This window comes from Mobula hypostoma, chromosome 2 (assembly GCF_963921235.1).
Source record: "Mobula hypostoma chromosome 2, sMobHyp1.1, whole genome shotgun sequence".
NCBI classification, from domain to species: domain Eukaryota; kingdom Metazoa; phylum Chordata; class Chondrichthyes; order Myliobatiformes; family Myliobatidae; genus Mobula; species Mobula hypostoma.
The window spans coordinates 28,912,681-28,937,683 of record NC_086098.1 but is presented as its reverse complement, the minus strand read 5'-3'; the positions used below and the strand labels follow the sequence as shown (position 1 = coordinate 28,937,683).

At 42.1% G+C, this 25,003-nt stretch overlaps 1 protein-coding gene across 1 annotated transcript in view; it reads right to left on the bottom strand.

The window, feature by feature from the left end:
- Positions 1-25,003, bottom strand: part of LOC134338738 (ectonucleotide pyrophosphatase/phosphodiesterase family member 3-like) — a 143,658-nt gene that overhangs the window by 30,126 nt on the left and 88,529 nt on the right. The window contains exons 11-19 of the mRNA XM_063034783.1: positions 22,066-22,174; positions 20,581-20,712; positions 15,913-15,944; positions 15,673-15,800; positions 14,792-14,858; positions 14,344-14,431; positions 7,061-7,239; positions 6,916-6,967; positions 2,708-2,862 (exon numbers count right to left, since the gene is read on the bottom strand). Coding sequence (XP_062890853.1) covers positions 2,708-2,862; positions 6,916-6,967; positions 7,061-7,239; positions 14,344-14,431; positions 14,792-14,858; positions 15,673-15,800; positions 15,913-15,944; positions 20,581-20,712; positions 22,066-22,174 — 942 coding nt within the window. The remainder of the gene's footprint in view (positions 1-2,707; positions 2,863-6,915; positions 6,968-7,060; positions 7,240-14,343; positions 14,432-14,791; positions 14,859-15,672; positions 15,801-15,912; positions 15,945-20,580; positions 20,713-22,065; positions 22,175-25,003) is intronic.

Genomic DNA, 25,003 nt, shown 5'->3' with positions numbered 1-25,003 from the left:
TACTCCAGCAGGGGGATGAAAAGAACAGGTTCGCTAAGGCACAACACACACCACGAGATCACGAGATAACGAGACCCTGGAAGAGCGGTGTGCCCCCACAAATTGGTGGGAGTTGGAGGTCTGGTTCGAGGGAACCGACCATAGACTGACAGGGTGAAAAGGGAAGGTCGGCGGGAATCTGGTGTGTGTGTCCGCTCTTGCCTGGGTGCCGGGTTCACCGCGGAAGAACGGTCGTATCCGGAATGGAGGGGTCACAGTCGGTGACCACAGAAGACATAAAAGGGTTCGCCCGAAAGCTAACTGCCAAGAACATCAAAGGTCTGTTTGAATCAAAATTCGCGCTCTCTCTCTCTCTCTCCAACGGCACAACAGCGATTACTGCGAACTGTACTAAGCTGAACTGAACTCTGCGTCACTTGAGACTGATCATTTTACCCCTAGACTGCGATAGAGCTTGGTTGATTCCTATTACCCTAGTTCTGTGTATATGTGTGTTTTATCATTGCTAACCTGTTGCATTTAGATCCTTACGATTAGAGTACTGTGTTACTTATTTCTTTAATAAAACTTCATTAGTTTCTGTTAAACCAGACTCCAACTAAGTGGTCCATTTCTGCTGGTTTGGCAACCCAGTTACGGGGTACGTAACATTGAAAACTCAGAAACAGAATCAGAATTAATATCAGCGGCACATGTCGTGAAATTCGTTGTCTCTGCCGCAGCAGTACAATGCAAAACATAATAATAGAAAAATAACAATCACAGTAAGTACATATATTAAATAGTTAAGTTAAATAAATAATGCAAAAATTAAAATGTAATGAGGTAGTGTACATGGGTTCAACGTCCATTCAGAAATTGGCTTCAGGCTTTCTGATGGTAGCAATGAGAACAAAGCATAACCTGGGTAATGGGGGCCCTTAATAATGGATCTTTTTGAGGCATCGCTCCTTGAAGATGTCCTGGATGCCCATGATGGAGCTGATTAAGTTTACAACTCTCTGCAGTTTACTTTGATCCTGCGCGGTAGCCATCCCCCCGCTCACCATACCAGACGGTGATGCAGCCAGATAGAATGCTCTCCATGGTATATTTAAGAATTCAATATTATGAAATGTTTGAGTTTATTTAAATAAAAACACTACACATGAGCTGAAAATGCTAGGCCATCCACAAGTATAACCAATTTTTCCATTCCCTTCCCACCCCACTGTGCTATAAATTCTATCCAAGGGAATGGGGAGTCAGAATGGCACCTGGTCTTTGGAGTTATGCACACATTCTCCAACATAAGCTCACATCCAGAGGAGGCAGGTTTAATTGAATGGGGACCACAGCAATCTGCCACTCCACTGCTAGGTGAAGTCCAGTGACAGGGCATAGACGGGAAATCATCCAGGCAGCTTGGCTAGTAAGTTCAGAATTTCCATCACTGCATAGGCAAGGGAGAAGCGGGGAACAGTCCCAACTGTTTTTGCCTCAGGTTCATCAGCTGCGTGGAGAGAGGGAGCTTGCTACATGGGCAACAACTTGCACTCCACATCGTCCTGTCCAGGCTTGCAGATCTAGACAGCTAGGATGCAATATTCATGGTCAACTCTGATTGGTGGAGGCCCTCACACATTATACACAATCAGTGGCCATTTTATTAGGTTCACTTGTGTACCTGCTCGTTAATGCAAATGGCTAGTCAATCATGTGACAGCAACTCAATGCATAAAAGTACGGAGATATTGTCAAGAGGTTCAGTTGTTATTCAGATCAAGCATCAGAATAGGGGAGAAATGACCTTGATTGTGAAATGATTGTTGGTGTCAGAAAAGATGGTATGATTATCTCACAAACCTCTGACCTCCTGGGATTTTCACAGGAGATACCCAATAAAGTGACCACTTAGAATATGTTCGTGGTCTTCTGCTGCTGTAGCCCAAGGTTCAACGTGTGTGTTCAGCGATGCTCTTCTACACAGTTAGGTTACTGTCGTTAAAGTTCACAGAAAATGGTGAAAAATACAAAGTAAAAGATAAACCTCCAATGAGCAGCAGTTCTACGGGCGAAAACACCTTGTTAATGAGAGAGATCAGAGGAGAATGACCAGAATCGTTCAAGCTAAAAGGAAGGCGACAATAATTTAAATAACTGAACATTACAACCATGGTGTGTAGAAGAGCACCTCTGAATGCAGACATTGAGCCTTGAAGTGGATTGCCTACAGCAGCAGAAGACCGTGAACATACACACAGGGCCATTTTATTAGATACCTCCCATACCTAAAAAAGTGGCTACAGAGTGTATAAGAACAATGCGTTTGGGTAGGAGTGTAATCCCTATATTTAGAGGGAAAGGATTGGGAAAAATTCTCTCAACATACCACATAACTTCAGAAGATGACTGGAAGACATAAATGAATAGATAGCTTTGAAGTCCATTTCTCCCAAGTTTTCTATCAATAAACTACAGAAAACTACAACAATTTCCCTTAACAGTTTCTAACAATGACATGAACTAAACTGATATAGTTTAGATACAGTAAAGACTCCAGAATTTTTATGGCAATAAATAAAATAATCATAACAATTTGAAATAAATTCAACAAAAAAAAGAACAAATGTGTTACACTGGAGAATTGTTGAAAGAGGAATGGGGGCCAGTAACAGCGATACATGAGAAAAACACTTATCAAAAGCAATACGTGTAGGTCACTTACAGTTTTGAGGACAGTGTATGCATTCCACATCGGCATTTGAATGTTATGGCGGTATCCACTTACATACGAGTGTTGATGCAGGAGACACCAATTACAGTTTTCCTGCACCACTCTTGGTCGTCCATAGGGCAAATGCTTCAAATTTGCAGCCTGAACTACAAAATACAATGTAAAGGTTAGCAACATTTCTTTCACATAATATACAGATAATCTCTAGAAGCTGCAAAGTAATTGCAAACCAGGCACTCTTAAATATTATTTTTTATTAAACAAGACCTACCACACCATCCAGATAAATAAGATTGCATTAGAATAAGCAAAGTTGCCTTCACATTTATTTTAACCGCTAGTTAATACATGAAACTGCAGGAAATTTGCAAGAAATACTGCGCAGGATCAAAGGAATTAAAACAGCACACAAAAGGATGCCACTCTCTACGCCGTTGGCATAAGAACACTAAGAAATAGGAGCAGGAGTGGGCCATTTGGCCCACCGAGCCTGCCTCACCATTCAATAAGATCTTTATTAACATATTAATAAATAATATATCTTTATATAATACATTCAACAATGCTGATCCACCATAATCTCATCTCCAACTACCTGCCTTTTCCCCACAACTCTTAATTCCCCTACTATGCAAAAATCTATGCAATCTTGTCTTAAACATATTTACTGAGGTGGTCTCTACCACTTCATTGGCATGTTAAGTATATCAGAATCAGAATTATTATCACCGGCATGTGACGTGAAGTTTGTTAACTTAGCAGCAGTTGTTCAATGCAATACATAATCAAGCAGAGAGAAAGAGTAAAAAAAAAGTAAAACATAATAAATAAACAAGTAAATCAAAATAGATTATTAAAAAATGTGCAGAAACAGAAATACTGTATATTAAAAAAAAAGTGAGATAGTGTCTAAAGCTTCAAAGTCCATTTAGGAATGGGATGGCAGACGGGAAGAAGCTGTTCCTGAATCGTTGAGTGTGTGCCTTCAGGGTTCTGTATCTCCTATCTGATGGTAACAGTGAGAAAAGGGCATGCCCTGGGTGCTGGAGGTCTTTAATAACAGACAACACACTAAAAAGTTGCTGGTGCATGCAGCAGGCCAGGCAGCATCTCTAGGAAGAGGTAGAGTTGACGTTTCGGGCCGAGACCCTTTGTCAGGACTCACTGAAAGAAGAGCTAGTAAGAGATTTGAAAGTGGGAAGGGGAGGGGGAGATCCAAAATGATAGGAGAAGACAGGAGGCGGAGGGATGGAGCCAAGAGCTGGACAGTTGATTGGCAAAAGGGATATGAAAGGATCATGGGATGGGAGGCCTAGGGAGAAAGAAAGAGGGAGGGGGGAATCCCAGAGAATGGGCAAGGAGTATAGTGAGAGGGACAGAGGGAGAAAAAGAGAGAGGAAAAAAATTATATATATAAAATAATGATAAATAAATAACAGATGGGGTACGAAGGGGAGGTGGGGTATTAACAGAAGTTAGAGAAGTCAATGTTCATGCCATCAGGTTGGAGGCTACCCAGACAGAATATAGGTGTTGTTCCTCCATCCTGAGTGTGGCTTCATCTTTACAGTAGAGGAGATCGTGTATAGACATATCAGAATGGGAATGGGACGTGGAATTAAAATGTGTGGCCACGGGGAGATCCTGCTTTCTCTGGTGGACAGAGCATAGGTGTTCAGCAAAACGGTCTCCCAGCCTGCGTCAGGTCTCACCAATATATAGAAGGTCACATCGGGAGCACCGGACACAGTATATCACCCCAGCCGACTCACAGGTGAAGTGTCGCCTCACCTGGAAGGACTATCTGGGGCCCTGAATGGTGGTAAGGGAGGAAGTGTAAGGGTATGTGTAGCACTTGTTCTGCTTACTAGGATAAGTGCCGGGAGGGAGATCGGTGCCAACGGATGAGGGGGACAAATGGATAAGGGAGTCGTGTAGGAAGCGATCCCTGGGGAAAGCAGAGAGAGAGGGGGGAGGGAAAGATATGCTTAGTGGTGGGATCCCGTTGGAGGTGGCGGAAGTTATGGAGAGAATTATATGTTGGACCCGGAGGCTGGTGGGGTGGTAGGTGAGGACAAGGGGAACCCTATTCCTAGTGGGGTGGCGGGAGGATGGGGTGAGAGCAGATGTGCGTGAAATGGGAGAGATGTGTTTGACAGCAGAGTTGATGGTGGAGGAAGGGAAGCCCCTTCCTTTAGAAAAGGACATCTCCTACATCCTGGAAAGAAAAGCCTCATCCTGAGAGCAGATGCGGCGGAGACGGAGGAATTGCAAGAAGGGGATGGCATTTTTGCGAGAGACAGGGTGAGAAGAGGAATAGTCCAGGTAGCTGTGAGAGTCCGTAGGCTTATAGTAGACATCAATAGATAAGCTGGCTCCAGAGGTAGAGACAGAAAGATCCAGAAAGGGGAGGGAGGTGTCGGAAATGGACAAGGTAAACTTGAGGGCAGGGTGAAAGTTGGAGGCAAAGTTTAATAAAGTCAACGAGCTCAGCATGCGTGCGTGAAGCAGCACCAATGCAGTTGTCGATGTAGCGAAGGAAAATGGGGGACAGGTACCAGTATAGGCTTGGAACATGGATTGTTCCAGAAAGCCAACAAAAAAGCAAGCATAGCTGGGACCCATACAGGTGCCCATGGCTACACCTTTAGTTGGACAATCCAGGTTGAGTGCCAGGTTGTTGCTGCGGCACCATTCCACTAGATGGCACATCTCACTCCTGTGCGCCCCCTCGTCACCACCTCAATGGATGTACTGTCAGCAAATTTGTAGATGGTCTTTGACGGTCATACGCAAACACATTTCCTTTTCCGGTTTCTGATGTGGACGGTGTTGACAACGTGCAGTTTGCGATGATTCGTCTGCAGATTTTAGAACTGGCTCATTTATACTGTATTTATTGAAGAAATTATTCAGTGCGCACATGTTGTCATTGGGCAAGAAATAGCACAGCACAAGATTTTTGCGCACACTGGTCATTACAAATTAGCGGGAACATTGTTTTGAACTGTTCCAAAAACTTTTATAAAAGATTCTTGTGATACCCATTTTTCATACTCATATTGTGAATTGGAATTCTTTTTTCCAGGATGTTAATACAATGATAATTATTATTTGAATTGTAATCATCAATCCACTTATTTGAGTTGCCAAAAAATCAACAGTGCCGAATGTACATTAATTGATTATTATCTAGAACAAAAAAAATCAAGCGATAAAGGTTACTGCCGGCAATGGTAATAATAAACCTTTCCTTTCAATGTGTCTCAGAAAAACTATCACTGGGTGGAGGATCTATCCTGGGTCCAACATGTTTATGCAATCACAAAGAAGGCATGCCCATGGCTGTACTCTGTTAGGAGCTTTAAGATTTGGTATGTCATCAAACTCTTACAAATTTCTAGTGTGTGGTGGACGCCATTCTGACTGGTATAGCCACTCCTATGCACAGGGTCACAAGAGGCTTCAGAAGGCTGCAGCCCCAGCCAGCTCCGTCCCGAACACAGCACTCCCTACCGTTGAGGTCGTTTTCAAGAGGCAGTGCCTCAGGAAGTGAGCATCCATCACCAAGGATCATCACCATCTTGGACACGCCCTCTTCTCATTACCACCATCGGGGAGGAGGTACAGGAGCCCAGGGTCCCACACCCGATAGCTTTGGAGCAGCTTCTTCCCCTCCGTCATCATATGTCTGAACTGTCCAAAATCACAACCAAGTCATTGGGTATATTTAAGGCAGAGGTTGATAGTTTCCTATTTAGTCGGGGTATGAAGGGATAGGGAGAGAAGGCAGGAGATTGGGTCTGAAAGTGAAATGGATCAGCCATGATCAGATAGCAGACTTGATGAACCAAACAGCCTAATTCTGCTCCTATATCTATCGTTATTCCCCCTTCTTTGCACTGTTTATTTTGCAATTTATAATAATTTATCTTTTTGCAGTGTACTGTTCGCACAGACTACAAATTTCACATTTATAAGAAAGACTGATAACGCACCTGATTCTGACAAGGCACATCAGGCTGTTCCTAAAACAGGTGGCTGTATTTTATGCACAGACCTCAAGAGAATAAACATCAAATGGTTTCTACAAAAGGCAATCTTCCAGCTTCCCCAGATACCACTTGTGCAGTGAAGGAAAAATGCATTGAATTTTCCCAGGCCTGATGCACAGTTACATTTTCTTTGTGATTTCCTACCTTCATTGACGGGGAGACGCAATTCGTCACAAGCATTTTCTGGCAATGATCGCTAAAATTATGAAAAAATAAATTTAAGTAATTAGTTGGTATATAGTCATGTGACATAAAGACATTTGCAATATTAAAAAATGCTTTTAATTACCAGAGAACTGCATGAACATTTCACTTGTGGATTGGCAGTTGGTATTAAACCAGATGATAAACACGCAGACACTGAAGATGCTTCCTTTACGTGGGTTGGGGTATACAGAGGTTTCTTTAAAAGATGATTTAAACTTCCACGAGTTCCATTGTTGGGTGCAGGAGTGATGTTCAACAAATCTGTTAGGAAGAATGATTGAAAAAGGGGGAAAGAAAAACTTCTGTTTTCCAAGGAATAAATTTGTAAATAATAGGAAGGCAGATTTTCTTCCCTGACTGAATACAAATGGGTTCTTGCAATAATCCATTTGTTTCACAGTCACATGAAAATATTACAATCCTAAGCAACCATGAACTTGATCCGTAATAGTTATGCCAAAGAGTCTAAAGTACTAGAACAGTAACGTAACCTCTGCGTAACCATACATAAAAATGAGATTCTGCAGATGCTGGAAATCCAGAGTAACACACACAACATCCTGGAAGAACTCAACAGGTCAGGCAGCATCAATGGAGAGGAATATGAGCCTTGGCCTGAAACGTTGACTATTTATTCCCCTCCACAGATGCTACCTGACCTGCTGAGCTCCTCCAGCATTTTTTGCAAATGTACACCCAGGACAATAAATGCTTAAATAGTATCAACCAGCTATATCATTGCCAGCCTCGTATACAACTCAGCACATCTTACTCTCATCAAAAACCTCCATTATTTTGGACTCTTGTCGTATATTCATGGTGTTTCCACTCACTTGCACACTCCTAACCCATTCCAAGCCTAACGTCTGCATCTTTGTATGTGCCAACATGTATTCTCGTCACATCAGCACACATTTCTCTTACAGAACACTATGGTGCATAAGTGAAGGCAACAGGAAAAAAGCAGAGCTATCAGACGCTTAGCCCAACAAGCTCATTAAACTTGTACGAACTCCCCCTGCAGAGAGGTCGTTCCTGAGGCAGTAGCTGAATATTTAAGATGAGTTGTCATTCTTACTTTCCTAAAGTTCTTCACTGACAATTATCTGCCGCTTTCTCCTTTTAGATGTCCAAAGATGCAAACGGTCCAGGCAGTGGATGGTGGTGGCGAAGTTACTCTGTGGGCACCATATTAAAGGCCAGAGACAAGATGTGGTCACTGGAAACATTTGCCTTTAGTCCCACTGATATGCATAGTGCCCTACTTCTCTACACTATGCTGTGAATGAAATCAAAGCCTGCTTTGTCTAGTTTCATCCAGAGCAGTGGTTCCCAATCTGGGGTTCTTGGACCCCTAAGGTCCATGGCATAAAAGAGGTGGAAACCCCTGATCTCGAGCAATGGAGATATTAAAGAGTGCAGATACTGAATCTGCCTGATCTGCTAATTCCTCCAGTGTTTTCTATGTTGCTTCATCTTGTACTAGCTGTAATCTTGAGTTGTTTTTTTAAAATATTCTAACATTAACAACTAGTGTTATCTATGAACCTGCAGAAAGTCTTCATCAGCCAGACGACAGATAGAGAGGAAGCGCAAAGTGGATGCAAACATCCTTTTTCAGTGCTTGAGAAAATTTAGAGAGTGTGGGCATATTTGGGAGAATTGGAAGCAGAGAGCAAGTGGTACTTATCTTTTGATTACAATGATGTACATGGAATACAGTATACATGTGTTTGAGGCACATGGAATACAGTAGGAATTCATCAGGGATTTGCAAATCTATTGACAGAATAAAGATAGGGCAAAAATTAATGTAGAAGCCGAATAATTGTTTCCATGAAACTTCTGTGAATACAATATCCATTATGCGCATATAGGGGGTTAATATGCAATATTATAAAACCATAAGATATAGAAGCAGAATTAGGTCATTTGGCCCAATGAGTTTGCTCTGCCATTTCATCATGGCTGATCCATTTCCCTCTCATCCCCAATCTCCTGCCTTCTCGCATGTATCCCTTCATGCCCTGACCAATCAAGAACTTATTAACCTCTACCTTAAATATATGCCATGACTAGGCCTCCACAGCCACCCGTGGCAACACATTCCACAGATTCAGCACTCTTTGGCTCAAAGATTCCTGCTCACCTCCTTTCTAAAAGAACATCCCTCTATTCGGAGGCTGTGTCCTCTGGTCTTAGACTCCCCCACCATTGGAAACATCCTCTCCACATGCACTCTATCAAGGATTTTCAACATTCAATAGGTTTCTATGAGGTAACCCCTCATTCTTCTGAAGGCCAGTGAGTAGAGATCAGAGCCATCAAATGCACCTCATATGATAAGCCTTTCAATCCCAGAATCATTTGAACCCTCCCCAACGTCAGCACATCATTTCTTAGATAAGGAGCCCAAAACTGCTCACAATACTATAAGTGAGGCCTCACCAGTGCTTTATAAAGTCTCAATGTTACATGCTTGCTTTTATATTCTAGTCTTCTCAAAATGAATGCTAACATCACATTTGTCTTCCTCACCACCAACTCAACCTGCAAATTAACCTTTAGGGAATTGTGCACAAGCACTCCCAAGTCCCTCTGTGCCTCAGTGTTTTGTATTTTCTCTCCATTTAGAAAATAGTCAACCCTTTCATTTCTTCTACTTATGAGAGATATAGATAGGGTAAATTTTTCCACTAAGGTTGGGTGAGACTAGAACTAGAGGTCATAGGTTAAGGGTGAAAGGTGAAATAATTAGAGGAACGTCTTCACTCAAACTATGGTGAGAGTGTAAAATAAGCCGTCAGTGCAACTGGTGGAAGTGAGCTCGATTTCAATATTTAAGACAAATTTGGACAGGTACATGGAGGCCTAGGGGACCAGGCAGATAATGGTTTAAGCATGAACTAGACAGGCCAAAGGGTCTGTTCTCGTGCTGTAGTGTTCTGTGACTGAATCCTTGGTGAGTTGATATGCTCAAGGGCTTCATTGTCTGTTTCTAAAACAGATTTCCCATAAATTTAATAGTTAATCAAATTTTCTGTTGATTAAAATGAAATTTCTATGAATTTTCTGGTTTTATGTTTGAGAATTCTAGCCTTTGACATAACACACACTTTGATATTTATGTTACTAAATGGTTGGGAGTTATTTAGAAGAGGTCAGATGATTATAATTGACTGAGACTGATCGGGAGAATGGGCAAAGAAGTGGCAGATGAAATAGCGTAGAGAAGTGGTCTTGCACTTTGGTAGAGGGAATATAGGCTAAAAGGGCAGAAAATTCAGAAATCCAGAGGTGCAACGGAAGTTGGGAGTTCTCATGAAGGATTCCTTGAAGGTCAACGTACAGGTTGAAGCAGCAGTAAGGAAGGCAAATGCAATTTTAGCATTCATTTTGGGAGGATTTAAGTATAAAATCAAAGATGTAATGCTGAGTTATTTATCAGGCAGACGACGTACCTCCTGGTTCATCCACGGCTTTTGGTTTGGGAATGTACAGTAAGTCTTTGTAGGTACACACTCATCCATACAGGTTTTAATGAAGTCGGTAACAACTGTAGCATACGTATCCAGGTTCAAAGATGAATCCCTGAATACAGTCCAGTCTACTGACTCAAAGCGGTCCTGTAGGTCCTGTGCTTCCCTCGTTCATCCCTTCTTTTTGGTCATCGGTCTTCAGTCTCTATCTATACTCAGGGAGATGTATAGCCAGGTGAGGGCGTGGAATAGCACGGTAGGCATTCTTGATGGTGGTGTAGCAATGGTCCAGTGTGTTGTTTCCTCTAGTATTGCAAGTGATCAGTTGATGGTCATTGCTTAGTGATTTTTTCAGACTGGCCTGGTTGAAATCTCCCAAAACGATGGTGAAGGCGTTAGGGTGCGCTGTTTTGTGCATGTTGATCCCATTACTCAGATCATCTAAAGTCTGCTTGACATTGGCCTGAGGTGGAATGTAAACTGCTACCAAAATGACCCCAGAGAATTCCCGCGGTAGGTGAAAAGGACGGCACTTAGCTGCTCGATATTCCAGGTCCGGTGAGCAGAATTGGAACAGCACTGATATATTTGTGCACATAAAAGAGTTGATCATGAGGCATACTCCTCCACCTCTACTTCTGAGAGCCTCTACAGAGCTATCCTGACAGTGTATAGTAAACCCGTTGATCTGAATCACTGCATCCAGTATGTAAGGGGTTAACCAGGATTCCATGAAACAAAGAACGCATGCAGTCCTAACGTCCCTCTGATTCAGCACCCTAGCTCTGAGATCATCAATTTTATTCACTAGAGACTGTGAATAAGCAAGATAGTCGGTATTGGGAGTTTAAAACCCCATTTCCTTAAACACACTTGTATCCCTGATCTACAGCCACATTTCCTCCGTGGACGCCGAAGTGGACGCTTCAGTCCACAATCATTGTTGTTTCCGTCCGTTTTAAGCAGCGACAGTTCGTTTAAACGCATTGAGACATATTTGTTGACTGTACTGACCTTGGAAGCAGTTGTGCTTTTCAGCTGTATCAGGCCGAAACTGGAATATATAATTGTATCTATTGAGAGTACTGCTGCTACCCGGTTCCCCCCAGGCACCCCGGAAGTAAATATATGATAAATCAGCCATGATAGAATGGCAGAGTAGACACGATGGGCTGAATAATCTCCTATATCCTATGGTCTATTAAGCCCCTGCTCTCGCTAGACAATAATGCTGATGGATGCAGGTTTGGTAGCTCCCTAGCCTTATCGCTTCCAAACAGCTCCACCATTCATACACATAAAAGTTGCTGGTGAACGCAGCAGGCCAGGCAGCATCTCTAGGAAGAGGTAGAGTCGACGTTTTGGGCCGAGACCCTTCGTCAGGACTAACTGAAAGAAGAGCTAGTAAGAGATTTGAAAGTGGGAGGGGGAGGGGGAGATCCGAAATGATAGGAGAAGACAGGAGGGGGAGGGATGGAGCCAAGAGCTGGACAGGTGATTGGCAAAAGGGATATGAGAGGATCATGGGATGGGAGGCCGAGGGAGAAAGAAAAGGGGGAGGGGGGAAAAACCCAGAGGATGGGCAAGGGGTATAGTCAGAGGGACAGAGGGAGAAAAAGGAGAGAGAGAGAAAGAATGTGTGTATATAAATAATTAACGGATGGGGTATGAGGGGGACGTTCACCAGCAACTTTGATGTGTGTTGCTTGAAATTCCAGCATCTACAGATTTCCTCGTGTTTCCACCATTCATGTTCAGCCAGTTCATGGTCAGGCCATTGTGTGGATTTACTGCCTGATGCCACTCACCTGGAGATTAATGCCTGCTCCTGACATTTATTTTTTGCCCTTCTCCTGTATCAATCCAAGCAAAGCTTATCAGTGAGTGTAAATACCTTTTCATCCTCTCAAGGTTGCTGGGAAATTCCGCACTGTTCTTTCAGTTTATTTTGTCCTTCAGAGAAACTCCCCCCTGCTTATCCTTACTTTCATAAGTTAGTGTGTGTTACACAAGTCTAAAATAAGTTTATGCACTTGCATTTGTGCCCACAAATAAATTTTTGCTCTCAGATTAACATTAACCTTTGAAAGCAGCAACATCAATGTAAGAGTATGAACATATATTAAATATTAATTACATAAATACAGTAGCATGCAAAAATTTGGGCACCCCTGGTCAAAATTTCTGTTACTGTGAATAGCTAAGCGAATAAAAGCTGAACTGATTTCCAAAAGGCATAAAGTTAAAGATGACACATTTCTTTAATATTTTAAGCAAGAAAACTTTTTTATTTCCATCTTTTACAGTTTCCAAATAACAAAAAATGAAAAGGGCCCGAAGCAAAAGTTTGGGCACCCTGCACGGCAGTACTTAGTAACACACCCTTTGGCAAGTATCACAGCTTGTAAACGCTTTTTGTAGCCAGTTAAGAGTCTTTGAATTCTTGTTTGGGGGATTTTCACCCATTCTTCCTTGCAAAGGGCTTCTAGTTCTGTGAGATTCTTGGGTCGTCTTGCATGCACTGCTCTTTTGAGGTCTATCCACAGATCCTCGATGATGTTTATGTCGGGGGACTGTGAGGGCCATGGCAAAACCTTCAGTTCGCCCCTCTTGAGGTAGTCCATTGTGGATTTTGAGGTGTGTTTAGGATCATTATCCTGCTGTAGAAGCCATCCTCTTTTCATCTTCGGCTTTTTTACAGACAGTGTGATGTTTGCTTCCAGAATTTGCTGGTATTTAATTGAATTCATTCTTCCCTCTACCAGTAAATGTTCCCCGTGCCACTGGCTGCAACACAAGCCCAAAGCATGATCGATCCACCCCCATTCTTAACAGTTGGAGAGGTGTTCTTTTCATGAAATTCTGCACCCTTTTTTCTCCAAACACACCTTTGCTCATTGCAGCCAAGAAGTTCAATTTTAACTTCATCGGTCCACAGGACTTGTTTCCAAAATGTATCAGGCTTGTTTAGATGTTCCTTTGAACTTTTTGAATAGAACTTTATGCCTTTTGGAAATCAGTTCAACTTTTACTTGCTTAGCTATGCACTGTAATAGAAATTTTGACCAGGGGTGCCCAAACTTTTGCATGCCACTGCAACATTAATAACTGCAATTTATTGAATGCTTTCACGACAACAAGCAAAGGAATCTACTTAGTATGAGAGTGCACATCTATCAAATATATAATCTATCTATCTATCATCATCATCATCACATGCCGTGTTGTATGATGTGGGTGATCAGGTTGTTTCAATGACCATGACTGTTCTTGGCAAATTTTTCCAAAGTGGTTTGCCATTGACTTCTTCTGGGCAGTGTTTTTACAAGATGGGTAACCCCAGCCATTATCAATACTCTTCAGAGATTGTCTGCCTGGCGTCGCATAACCAGGTATGCACCAGCTGCTCATACAACGATCCACTCCCATGGCCTCACGTGACCCTGAACGGGGTGGGGGGGAGAGGCTAAGCAGGTGCTACACCTTGCCAAAGGGTGACCTGCAGGTTAGCAGAGGGAAGGAGAGCCTGACACCTACTTTGGTAGAGATGTACCTCCTACCCGCCACTCAACATTCAACATAATTTTTGACACTATTTTTAAAGCTATACCAGCAACTTGACAAAAACAACAAATAACTTCTCAGTTATCACATGTCATGGTAAAGTTTCTTTTTACATCAGAAAAATATTCATTTCAACCACTGCTTCAAATTCAGCCTGCATTATGGACATATTATGAGCATATTTTTAAAGCGTACATACTGCAATGACCTATAACAATCCATTTTAACACTTTCATTGGTACTGTTTGTAGCATTAAAATCTTTGATACTAAGGCATGTCTCAAAATCCTTCAAATCTGAGCAATAATAATCATGTTCTTACCACACATCAGATTGTACACTTCAATATTTGAAAAGGGTTGAACTTCAGTCCTGGCCTTAAATCCAGGTCCATGGCCAATAAAAATGGTCTGCCATTGCCAAAGAAAGAAAACAGAACTATTCTTAGCTCTTGAGGAAATGAGGCACATTTAATGCAATACATAGACATTTATCTCTTTTGATACACTCAGCAGTTCAGGAACAACTTCTTCCCCTTTGCCATACGATTCCTAAATGGAGATTGAACCCATGAACACTACCTCACTTTTTTTATGTATACCTGTTTTTGTACTGTTGTTAATCTCTTCAATATAATATGTACTGATTTACTTTATTTTCCTTTCAATGTTATCATGTATTACATTGAACTGTTGCTGCTAAGTTAATAAATTTCATGTAATAAATCTGAATCTCATAAGACAAGTCCTCAAGTAATGGATGCACCTCACCTGCATATTCTTGTACTGGTTATCAGAGCCATGAAATCCACCTGTGCAATATTTAAATGGAGGTTTCCTGAGAAAGGGCAGCAAAATGAGGGAAATGTTAGTTAAATGCAGAATGCCACATTGTAAAATGACACAATTGTTTTATGCAGTAGTTGACAAAAAAAAAATTAAGCCCAAAGGTGAGTGGGATAAAATTTTCAAACAAAAACACTACAAAATGAAATGAAGATGCAGTGACCTGGGCAATTTGGATAAAAGTAATAGACTCTAAACTTAACTACATTATTTTCTCATTTGAAATAAATGACATCAGCTGAACTCGACGTACAGCCTTCCCTGATATGGTGGATGTCTAGAAAGGAAAAATTCCATTTAGTTATTTCCAGGGTTACTGATAAAAGGAGGAGGGTAAAGGGAGTTTTCCCTCAAAAAAAAACACAAAAATTATCTCACCAGCAAGTTCCCCTAGATGTAATTACACTAATACGCCAATAAGGAAAACATACCAATTATTGATATTTTTGTTAAGAGGATTTGACTGAGTTATGACTCGATCATGCAGACAATGGTTACTGTGGCAGCTGCCTGCTTAGAAGTGTATACAATACTTTCTGCATACTTGTGAACCTGTTATAATTCTTCTGTATATAATTATCCATTTCTAAGAAATTTAAGTTGAAACAAACTCGTAACACATGTTAAGAATGCTAAAAACACTCAGTGGGTCAGCTAATGTTTGTGGAGGGAATTGTTGCAAAATATCAGCAATGGTTCAATGTTGGGCTATTTATTCTCAACAGAAACTGCTGGCCAGTAACAAATTTTTTGGCTTCTATTTCCCATTTCCAACAGCTGCTATCATAGCTTTTAGTTTAACTTACAGACCAGCCTGCCACTGGGGGTCCATGTACAAGTTGACATCTTCGATTCTTCTGCTGCTGGCATAGTGGAAACGCTTCGGCAAGTGATGCTTCAGGTAGGGTATGAAGTGCTGATCTGTTGACCTGCACTAACACGATGAGGATATTATACATTAGCTCTTCCCCAATCCTGCTTCTTGAGAACTTAACGCTTTTTACAAAATCCGCCTTACATATTAGAGCACTGAGAAATCCACTTACAGTAAGCTTTTCAACGACACCTTCTGAATCAACTGAAATAGAAACCACATTAAAGTTAGTCACAGAAGGAAAATATTGATTTTTTTTTGAAGAAACCTATTTCTCTGTTCCTGATTCTTTTAGCTTCCCCTCCAAATAGATTACAGTTCGAGAGCAATTTTGAAAACTTAGCTTGGTGCAAAAGAGCCTCCAAAGTGAAAACAATGGGGTCCTTGGCTGAAATGTTATTCACCCTGTATTTAGAACAAAATGGCATTTGCCATCTGTACCAGGAACAGTTGCCTTGAGCATTAAGCAGCTGGTTCCAATTTATTTTGTTTGACAGCATTCAATAAGGACCATTTTGATAGCTAGTGTTTGACATGACACTTTATCCAGGCAAGGGCCAGTTGACGAGCAGTAAATTATCCAAAGCTTCATATATTACATGTCAAAGCTGCTGTTACGGCAGATAGATTCCAAGACAAACTGCATGGAGATTTGGACTAACAGATCGAATTCCATCATAATATTGCAAGTCTAAACACAAAATCCATTTACATAATGTTTTTTTTTTTAAAAGGCATCCGCTTAATACTGTGACGGACTCCTGTCACAGTATGTGGACAGGCTGACTAGGGGGAATGCCATACTAGATCTAGTACTAGGTAATGAACCGGGTCAGGTCAGAGATCTCTCAGTGGGTGAGCATCTGGGGGACAGTGACCACCGCTCCCTGGCCTTCAGCATTATCATGGAAAAGGATAGAATCAGAGAGGACAGGAAAATTTTTAATTGGGGAAGGGCAAATTATGAGGCTATAAGGCTAGAACTTGCGGGTGTGAACTGGGATGATGTTTTCGCAGGGAAATGTACTATGGACATGTGGTCGATGTTTAGAGATCTCTTGCAGGATGTTAGGGATAAATTTGTCCCGGTGAGGAAGATAAAGAATGGTAGGGTGAAGGAACCATGGGTGACAAGTGAGGTGGAAAATCTAGTCAGGTGGAAGAAGGCAGCATACATGAGGTTAGGAAGCAAGGATGAGGTGGGTCTATTGAGGAATATAGGGAAGCAAGAAAGGAGCTCAAGAAGGGGCTGAGAAGAGCAAGAAGGGGGCATGAGAAGGCCTTGGAGAGTAGGGTAAAGGAAAACTCCAAGGCATTCTTCAAGAACAAAAGGATGACAGGAGTGAAGGTAGGACCGATTAGAGAAAAAAGTGGGAAGATGTACCTGGAGGCTGTGGAAGTGAGCGAGGTCCTCAATGAATACCTCCCTTCAGTATTCACCAATGAGAGGGAACTTGATGATGGTGAGGACAATATAATGTTCTGGAGCATGTTGATATCAAGGGAGAGGAGGTGTTGGAGTTGTTAAAAAACATTAGGACGGATAAATCCCCGGGGCCTGACGGAATATTCCCCAGGCTGCTCCATGAGGTAAGGGAAGAGATTGCTGAGCCTCTGGCTAGGATCTTTATGTCCTCGTTGTCCACAGGAATGGTACCAGAGGATTGGAGGGAGGCAAATGTTGACCCCTTATTCAAAAAAGGTAGTAGGGATAGTCCGGGTAATTATAGACCAGTGAGCCTTACGTCTGTGGTGGGAAAGCTGTTGGAAAAGATTCTTCGAGATAGGATCTATAGGCATTTAGAGAATCATGGTCTGATCAGGGACAGTCAGCATGTTTGTGAAGGGCAGATCGTGTCTAACAAGCCTGATAGAGTTCTTTGAGGAGGTGACCCAGGCATATAGATGAGGGTAGCTCAGTGGATGTGATCTATATGGATTTTAGTACGGCATTTGACAAGGTTCTATACGGTAAGCTTATTCAGAAAGTCAGAAGGGATGGGATCCAGGGAAGTTTGGCCAGGTGAATTTAGAATTGGTTTGCCTGCAGAAGGCAGAGGGTGGTGGTGGAGGGAGTACATTCAGATTGGAGGATTGTGACTAGTGGTGTCCCACAAAGATCTGTTCTGGAACCTCTACTTTTCGTGATTTTTATTAAAGACCTGGATGTGGGGGTAGAAGGGTGGATTGGCAAGTTTGCAGATGACACAAAGGTTGGTGGTGTTGTAGATAGTGTAAAGGATTGTCGAAGATTGCAGAGAGACATTGATAGGATGCAGAAGTGGGCTGAGAAGTGGCAGATGGAGTTCAACCCAGAGAAGTGTGAGGTGGTACACTTTGGAAGGACAAACTCCAAGGCAGAGTACAGGAAACTTGGTAGTGTGGAGGAGCAAAGGGAACTGGGGGTACATGTCCACAGATCCCTGAAAGTTGCCTCACAGGTAGATAGGGTAGTTAAGAAAGCTTATGGGGTGTTAGCTTTCATAAGTCGAGGATAGAGTTTAAGAGTTGTGATGTAATGATGCAGCTCTATAAAACTCTGGTTAGGCCACACTTGGAGTATTGTGTCCAGTTCTGGTCACCTCACTATAGGAAGGATGTGGAAGCATTGGAAAGGGTACAGAGGAAATTTACCAGGATGCTGCCTGGTTTAGAGAGTATGCATTATGGTCAGAGATTAAGGGAGCTAGGGCTTTACTCTTTGGAGAGAAGGAGGATGAGAGGGGACATGATAGAGGTGTACAAGATAATAAGAGGAATTGATAGAGTGGATAGCCAGTGCCTCTTCCCCAGGGCACCACTGCTCAATACAAGAGGACATGGCTTTGAAGTAAGGGGTGGGAAATTCAAGGGGGATATTAGAGGAAGGTTTTTTACTCAGAGAGTGGTTGGTGCATGGAATGCACTGCCTGAGTCAGTGGTGGAGGCAGATACACTAGTGAAGTTTAAGAGACTACTAGACAGGTATATGGAGGAATTTAAGGTGGGGGGTTATATGGGAGGCAGGGTTTGAGGGTCGGCCCAACATTGTGAGCCGAAGGGCCTGTAATATGCTGTACTATTCTATGTTCTATGTTAGTCTTGCGAGACCATGGATCTGCGCCTGGAAAGTTTTCACACTCCAGGGCGCAGGCCTGGGCTAGGTTGTATGGAAGACAGGCTGTTGCCCATGCTGCAAGTCTCCCCTCTCCACGCCACTGATGTTGGCCAAGGGAAGGGCATTAGGACCCATACAGCTTGGCACCAGTGTCGTCGCAGAGCAATGTGTGATTAAGTGCCTTGCTCAAAGACACAACACATTGCCACGGCTGGGGCTCAAACTCACGACCTTCAGATTGCTAGTCAAATGTCTTAACCACTTGGCCACGTGCCCACTTACATAACATACGTAGTACATATAAGGTATAACATACATAGTACATGAAGGTATTTTTTATATAATATTTTTAATAATATTGTGCACAAAACAATAATTGAACCATCAGAAAGGTGAGCTATCGCTACCTCTTCCACCCAGGTGGACAGTCAGTGGATGTTTGGCATCACCATCATTCCCGACTCCGAATTTATCTGTTACTGGTAAGCAGTCTTCGTCTTCCTCGTGTTCATCACACGTGTGTACTGATACAACCGTTCAGCATGTTAGATTTTCATCAATGATGATCTTGGCAAACTCATCAATAAATTTCTCTGCTGCTTCGTGATCAACAAACACTTTATTACTACAAATACTTAAAAATTTAATGCTGTGCCTTTTCTTAAATTTCTGCAACCAACCTGCTGAATATTCAGAATTACCTTCAATTTTCAGATCATCGTGATAGGTTTTTGTTTGTTTCATGATCAGCACAACTTTAAGCGGTATATGTTCACTCTGACACTGATGAATCCACTCTTTTAATACGTGACCAAGGTCTTCATTTTGCACTTTAGCAGTGCTTTTCTATTTTTCATTAACTTCTGATCATTACTTTCAGCACAGATCTTGTAACAGTACGTCCTTCTGTTTCCAACACCATACTTCCCTTTACACCTGTCAAGTTTTTCCAACAACTTGATTTTCCGTGTTACAGATAAGCATAAATGCTTCCTCTTTTTCTTTTCACTATTACCCAAAGGGGTAATTGCAGGCCTTTTTGACATTTTCAACAATATCTTCACAGCACAGAGCAGAGAATAAGCACAAAACGTATGGTAATCATTGCACATCTACAAAGGTCTGGCTATGATGATTGTTGAAAACAAACTCGCTTCAACAGGGCCCCACTCAGCGTACGTGATGTCACTTCTCAGAACTGCCTGTGATGTGCAGAGACCTGGGAACCTTCCCAGCACCTTGAGGAATTTTCCATTTGTGGCATCACGTCAGCGTTCAAAAATTCAGTTTCAGAGGTTTTGGATTTTCAGATAAGGGGTGATCAACCTATATTTTGAAGACTTCACCCAGATGATGGGTCAGTGTTCTACACTCTGCAAAATATTAGACTGACTGTAAAGAGAGCTAATATTTGTTATCAACTCTGGTTTATAACCTTCAACAATCAGCAACACCCCAGCATTGTCAAGCAAATAATTAAGTGGACTTTTACCGGTCTCGTTGAACTCAGACACCAATCTATCACCTGCAACGGATTTGTTTCTGAAAGAGTATTTGTATTTATACATAAACTGCAGGAAGGCTGAGTCCTTGCACTTTCAATAACAAAAAAAAGCAGGGTCATTGCCTCCCCGCCTTTCCTCCTCAGGCTGTTGGCAACTGATACAGCTTTACAAAACAGAAACATCACTCTTATTAATCTGTAAACATTTGAAAGATCACAATCTTGCTTTGATTACCTACATTTGAAATAATCCTCTGGAACAGATTTGCTCCTTATCCGAGGTGCTGGGCCAGACCTTATATAAATGTCATCTACGTTGTCCAAGTACTTCTCCATATATGCAACTTTTGAACAATTGACTTCTTCCATTCCTAAAACAATATTAAGATAGCAAACCATAGTGAATATAAATCATGAGCAGAAATGTAAGAATATTTGCACAGTAGCTGGGTATATAAACTCTGCAGGTTTATGGCCTTTTGACTCACATTGCACTCTCTCTCCATAACCAACACACCGCACCCCCCATCCCCAGATTTTGGCTGATGAACAGAGTATTTCCAGAATTTTCTGTCTTAACTCACATTTTCACCATGTGCAACACTACAAAGGTATCATTTCTCAAGAACTTTTAACCAGACAATAAGTATGTAATTGGATAAGTTGAAGCCTAATTTTCTCCGCTAAGAGCTCTCTGAAGATGGAACCATTCTTCGAACAGCTATCAGAGTACTGGAAAGGGCAGTGATTAGCTATAGATGGAAAGCTACCAGGAAGGAAAGGATTTTAATGGAAAAAAGAATGGAGCTGTCAATTATTTAACTGTGAGAAATACATTAGAGCATCTGGTTAGATAAGAAATGATTGCTTTAAACTAGACAGGAGCCAACAGATCAGGTTTGAGACCTCAAACACGAGGAATTCTGCAGATGCTGGAAATTCAAGCAACACACATCAAAGTTGCTGATGAACGCAGCAGGCCAGGCAGCATCTCTAGGAAGAGGTACAGTCGACTGTACCTCTTCCTAGAGATGCTGCCTGGCCTGCTGCGTTCACCAGCAACTTTGATGTGAGGTTTGAGACCTGCAAGGTCTCTGCATGTTACGCTAGTGGTTTAGCGGTTAGGAGGGAAGTGTGGATGAGTGGAAGAGGGGAGATTGCAAGAAGACAACATTTCAATCTGTCTTAAGCAAGGACTCGCTGACAGAGAAAAGCATCTAGAGAAAGATTTAGCTCTAGGCAAGACCCATGAAGAGAAACTTGAGTGAGATTTAGTGGCTGAGGTACAAAACTTGTGGACTTTGAACTGGAGCTTGGCAAGTTGTGAGGAGAAACAGTACAGGGGATTTTTAAACATGAGATTCTACAGATGCTGGAAATCTTAAGCCACAGGCACAAAATGCTGGAGGAACAGAGCAAGCCGGGCAGCATTTATGGAGCTGAATGAACAGTTGGGATCTTGAGCTGAGACCCTTCCTCAGGACTGGAAAGGAAGTGGGTGGAAGCCAAATTAAGAAGGTGGGGGGAGGGGAAGGAGTACAAGCTGGCCAGTGATGGGTGAGACCAGGTGAGCGAGAAGGTGGATGGGTGGGGGAGTGGAGATGAAGAAAGAGGGGATAGGTGGAAGAGGTAACAGGCTAAAGAAGCAGGAATCGAATAAGAAAGGATAGTGGACCATGGAAGGAGGGATTATTAAAACTGTGTGTGCAGCCTTGGACTCCTACCGTGGTCAGATATCATAATAAGGTTGACACACTGCAGCAGGTTTCTTTGTTTCAGCCCATCCATCAGCATTCCCACCACTGCATCCACTCTCTCCAGTGCATCTGCCACCTGGATATTAAGAGCAGAGGGGGGGAAAGTATGCAATAAATAACAAAGCCACAACTCTGCCTGTTATTCATATATACATATAATGTTTTTTTTACTTATCCAATCTCTGCTGCAAATCCTGGAAGACCTTTATTTCAGCCGTACAGGCAAAAATATATGGTACCACATTATCAAGGTGTCAGGAATGATCAAGGCTAATATCTTATTTTGGGAAACATCTAGTTGTGCAGCAGTTTAAAAACAGCCTCAGTGATATGGACCTGTGTTACAGAGCAGTCAGCCCAACAGTTTTCTTACAGTTGCAAGAAAAAGTTTGTGAACCCTTTGCAGTTACCTTGTTTTCTGCATTAATTACTCATAAAACGTGGCCTGATCTTCATCTAAGTCACAATAATAGACAAACACAATCAGCCTAAACTAGTAACACACAAACAATTGTACATTTCATGTCTTTATTAAACACATTGTTAAATCATTCACAGTCCAGGTTGGAAGAAGTATGTGAACCGTTGTATTTAACAACTGGTAGAACCTCCTTTCGCAGCAATAACCACCGTCAAATGTTCTGCTGATCAGACTTGCACAACTAAAAGGAGGTATTTTAGACCATTCCTCCATACAAAACTGTTTCAGTTTATTAATATTTCTGGGATACCGTGCGCGAGCAGCCCTCTCAGGTCATGCCACAGCATCTCAGTTGGGTTAAGGTCTGGACTCTGACTTGGCCATTCTGAAACAAGTATTCTTCTTTTTAAAGTATTCTGTTGTTGAATTACTCTAGTGTTTCATATCATTGTCCTGGTGCATCATTCAACTTCTAATAAGCTTCAGGTGACAGACCACTACACTGACATTCTCCTGTAAAATGTCTTGATACAATTTTGAAGTCATTGTTCCTCAAAAATTGCAAGGTGTCCAGGCCCTGAGGCAGCAAAGCAGCCACAAACCGTGATGCTCCTTCCACCAGGCTTCACAGCTGGGATGAGATTTTGGTGTTAGTCTGCAGTGGCCTTTTTCCTCCAAACAGAGCAGTGTGCATTTCTACCAACAAGCTCAACTTTTGTCTCAACCATCCACAGAACACTGTCCCGGAAGCGATGTGGAACATCCAGGTAGTCTTTTGCAATCTTGAGACATGCAGCAATGTTTTTTTTTTCAGAGCAGCAGTTTCCTCCGTGGTGTCCATCCATGAACACCATTCTTGTTCAGTGTTTTTCTCATAGTGAACACACGAACAGAAACCATAGCAAGTTCTAGAGATTTCTGCAGGTTACCCTTGGGTTCATTTTCACCTCCTTCAACATTGCACATTGTTCTCTTGGTGTGATCTTTGCAGGATGCCCTCTCCTAGGGTGAGTAGCAACTAGGGAGGCCGGATGTCTGGCTTTAGGCTGGACAGTCCAGCTTTCGAACACTCTGACCTCCGTCCGGCGCCACCCCGAGCCAGATGTTAATTTGACTTCTTTTTTTGGGTCTGACTAAAAAACCTATATAAATTACCTCAGGTATACTTAAAACAGTGGGAACTGAAAGCTATAACAACCGTTAACGTATTTTTATTATATGTAGTTGCCGTTGTCAACACCGCTGATGACGCAGTGTACGAGTCACGTCAGCACGTCCGAAAGGGTCAGTCTGCCCAAGGCAGCCGCCGCAGTGGAGAGTGGTTGACTTTTTTGTTCTTGTTTCAAGTCCCTAAAGAAATGCCAAAAGGAAAGACTGTATTTAACCATGAATGGGCCAAAGAATTTGGATTTATTGCTAAAAGCAGAAAAGATAACTTTCATGTTTTTTGTACACTATGTCATTGTGATGTGGAGATTAAGGGAAAAAGTGCAGTTGAACGACACGCTACCACAGATAAACATAAAGTTAACACTCGTACTGCTGGTACGTCATCATGGTTATCATTTTTCTCCCCAGCTCGATCAACTCAAGATGAGAAAATCTTGGCTGCAGAACTGTGTAAAGTGTGTCATGCTGTGAAGCATCATCAGTCATACAGAAGTATTGATTGTGGAGTAAAAGTTGACAAAGAAATATACAGTGACTCATTGATAGTGAAAGGTGTAACATGTGGGAAAACTAAAGCAAAAGCTCTGTGTGAAAATATTCTAGCACCCTATTCTGTACAAAAGCATGTGGAGTATATCAAAGAACATGGCTTGCCCTTTTCAGTAGCAACTGATGCTTCAAACAAAGGTGCAACAAAGTGTTTCCTAATACTTCCGAGATACTTTCATTTTGAGAAGGGAGTGCAACATATGTAACTTGATTTTTACAGCGATAACAATGAATCATCAGAGGACATAACAAATCAGCTACTGGTTAAACTAGAGACTTCAGGTCTGGATCTGAATAAAGTGTCTGCATACACTGCTGACAATGCACGTGTAAACTATGGAAAACACAACAGTGTTTATCAAAAACTGAAAATGGCTCAAAAGAACATTATTGCTACAAATTGTCTGGCCCATATTTTGTACAACGCAACAAGATTTGCTACAGGAAAACTGGAAATTGATGTTGAAAATATTGTGCTCAAAGTGTACAAGGGTCTGCACTGCGCAGGCGCGTGACATAGCACGCCAAGGTTTAAAAAGCAGACCACCATATACAGTGGCCATCATCGGAGTGGAATGAGTCAGAGTGGACTGAGTCAGAGAGGGACGGCTTTGGCTCAACAGGCTTCGGCGAGAACAGGCAGAGGCCAAGGTAGGTTCCGGTAATTTTTTATTCAGATTGTCTAGCGTAGAGAGAATGCCAGGCAGGATGTTGGAATGCTTCTCTTGCAGGATGTGGGAAGTCAGGGAGCACTCCGGTGTCCCT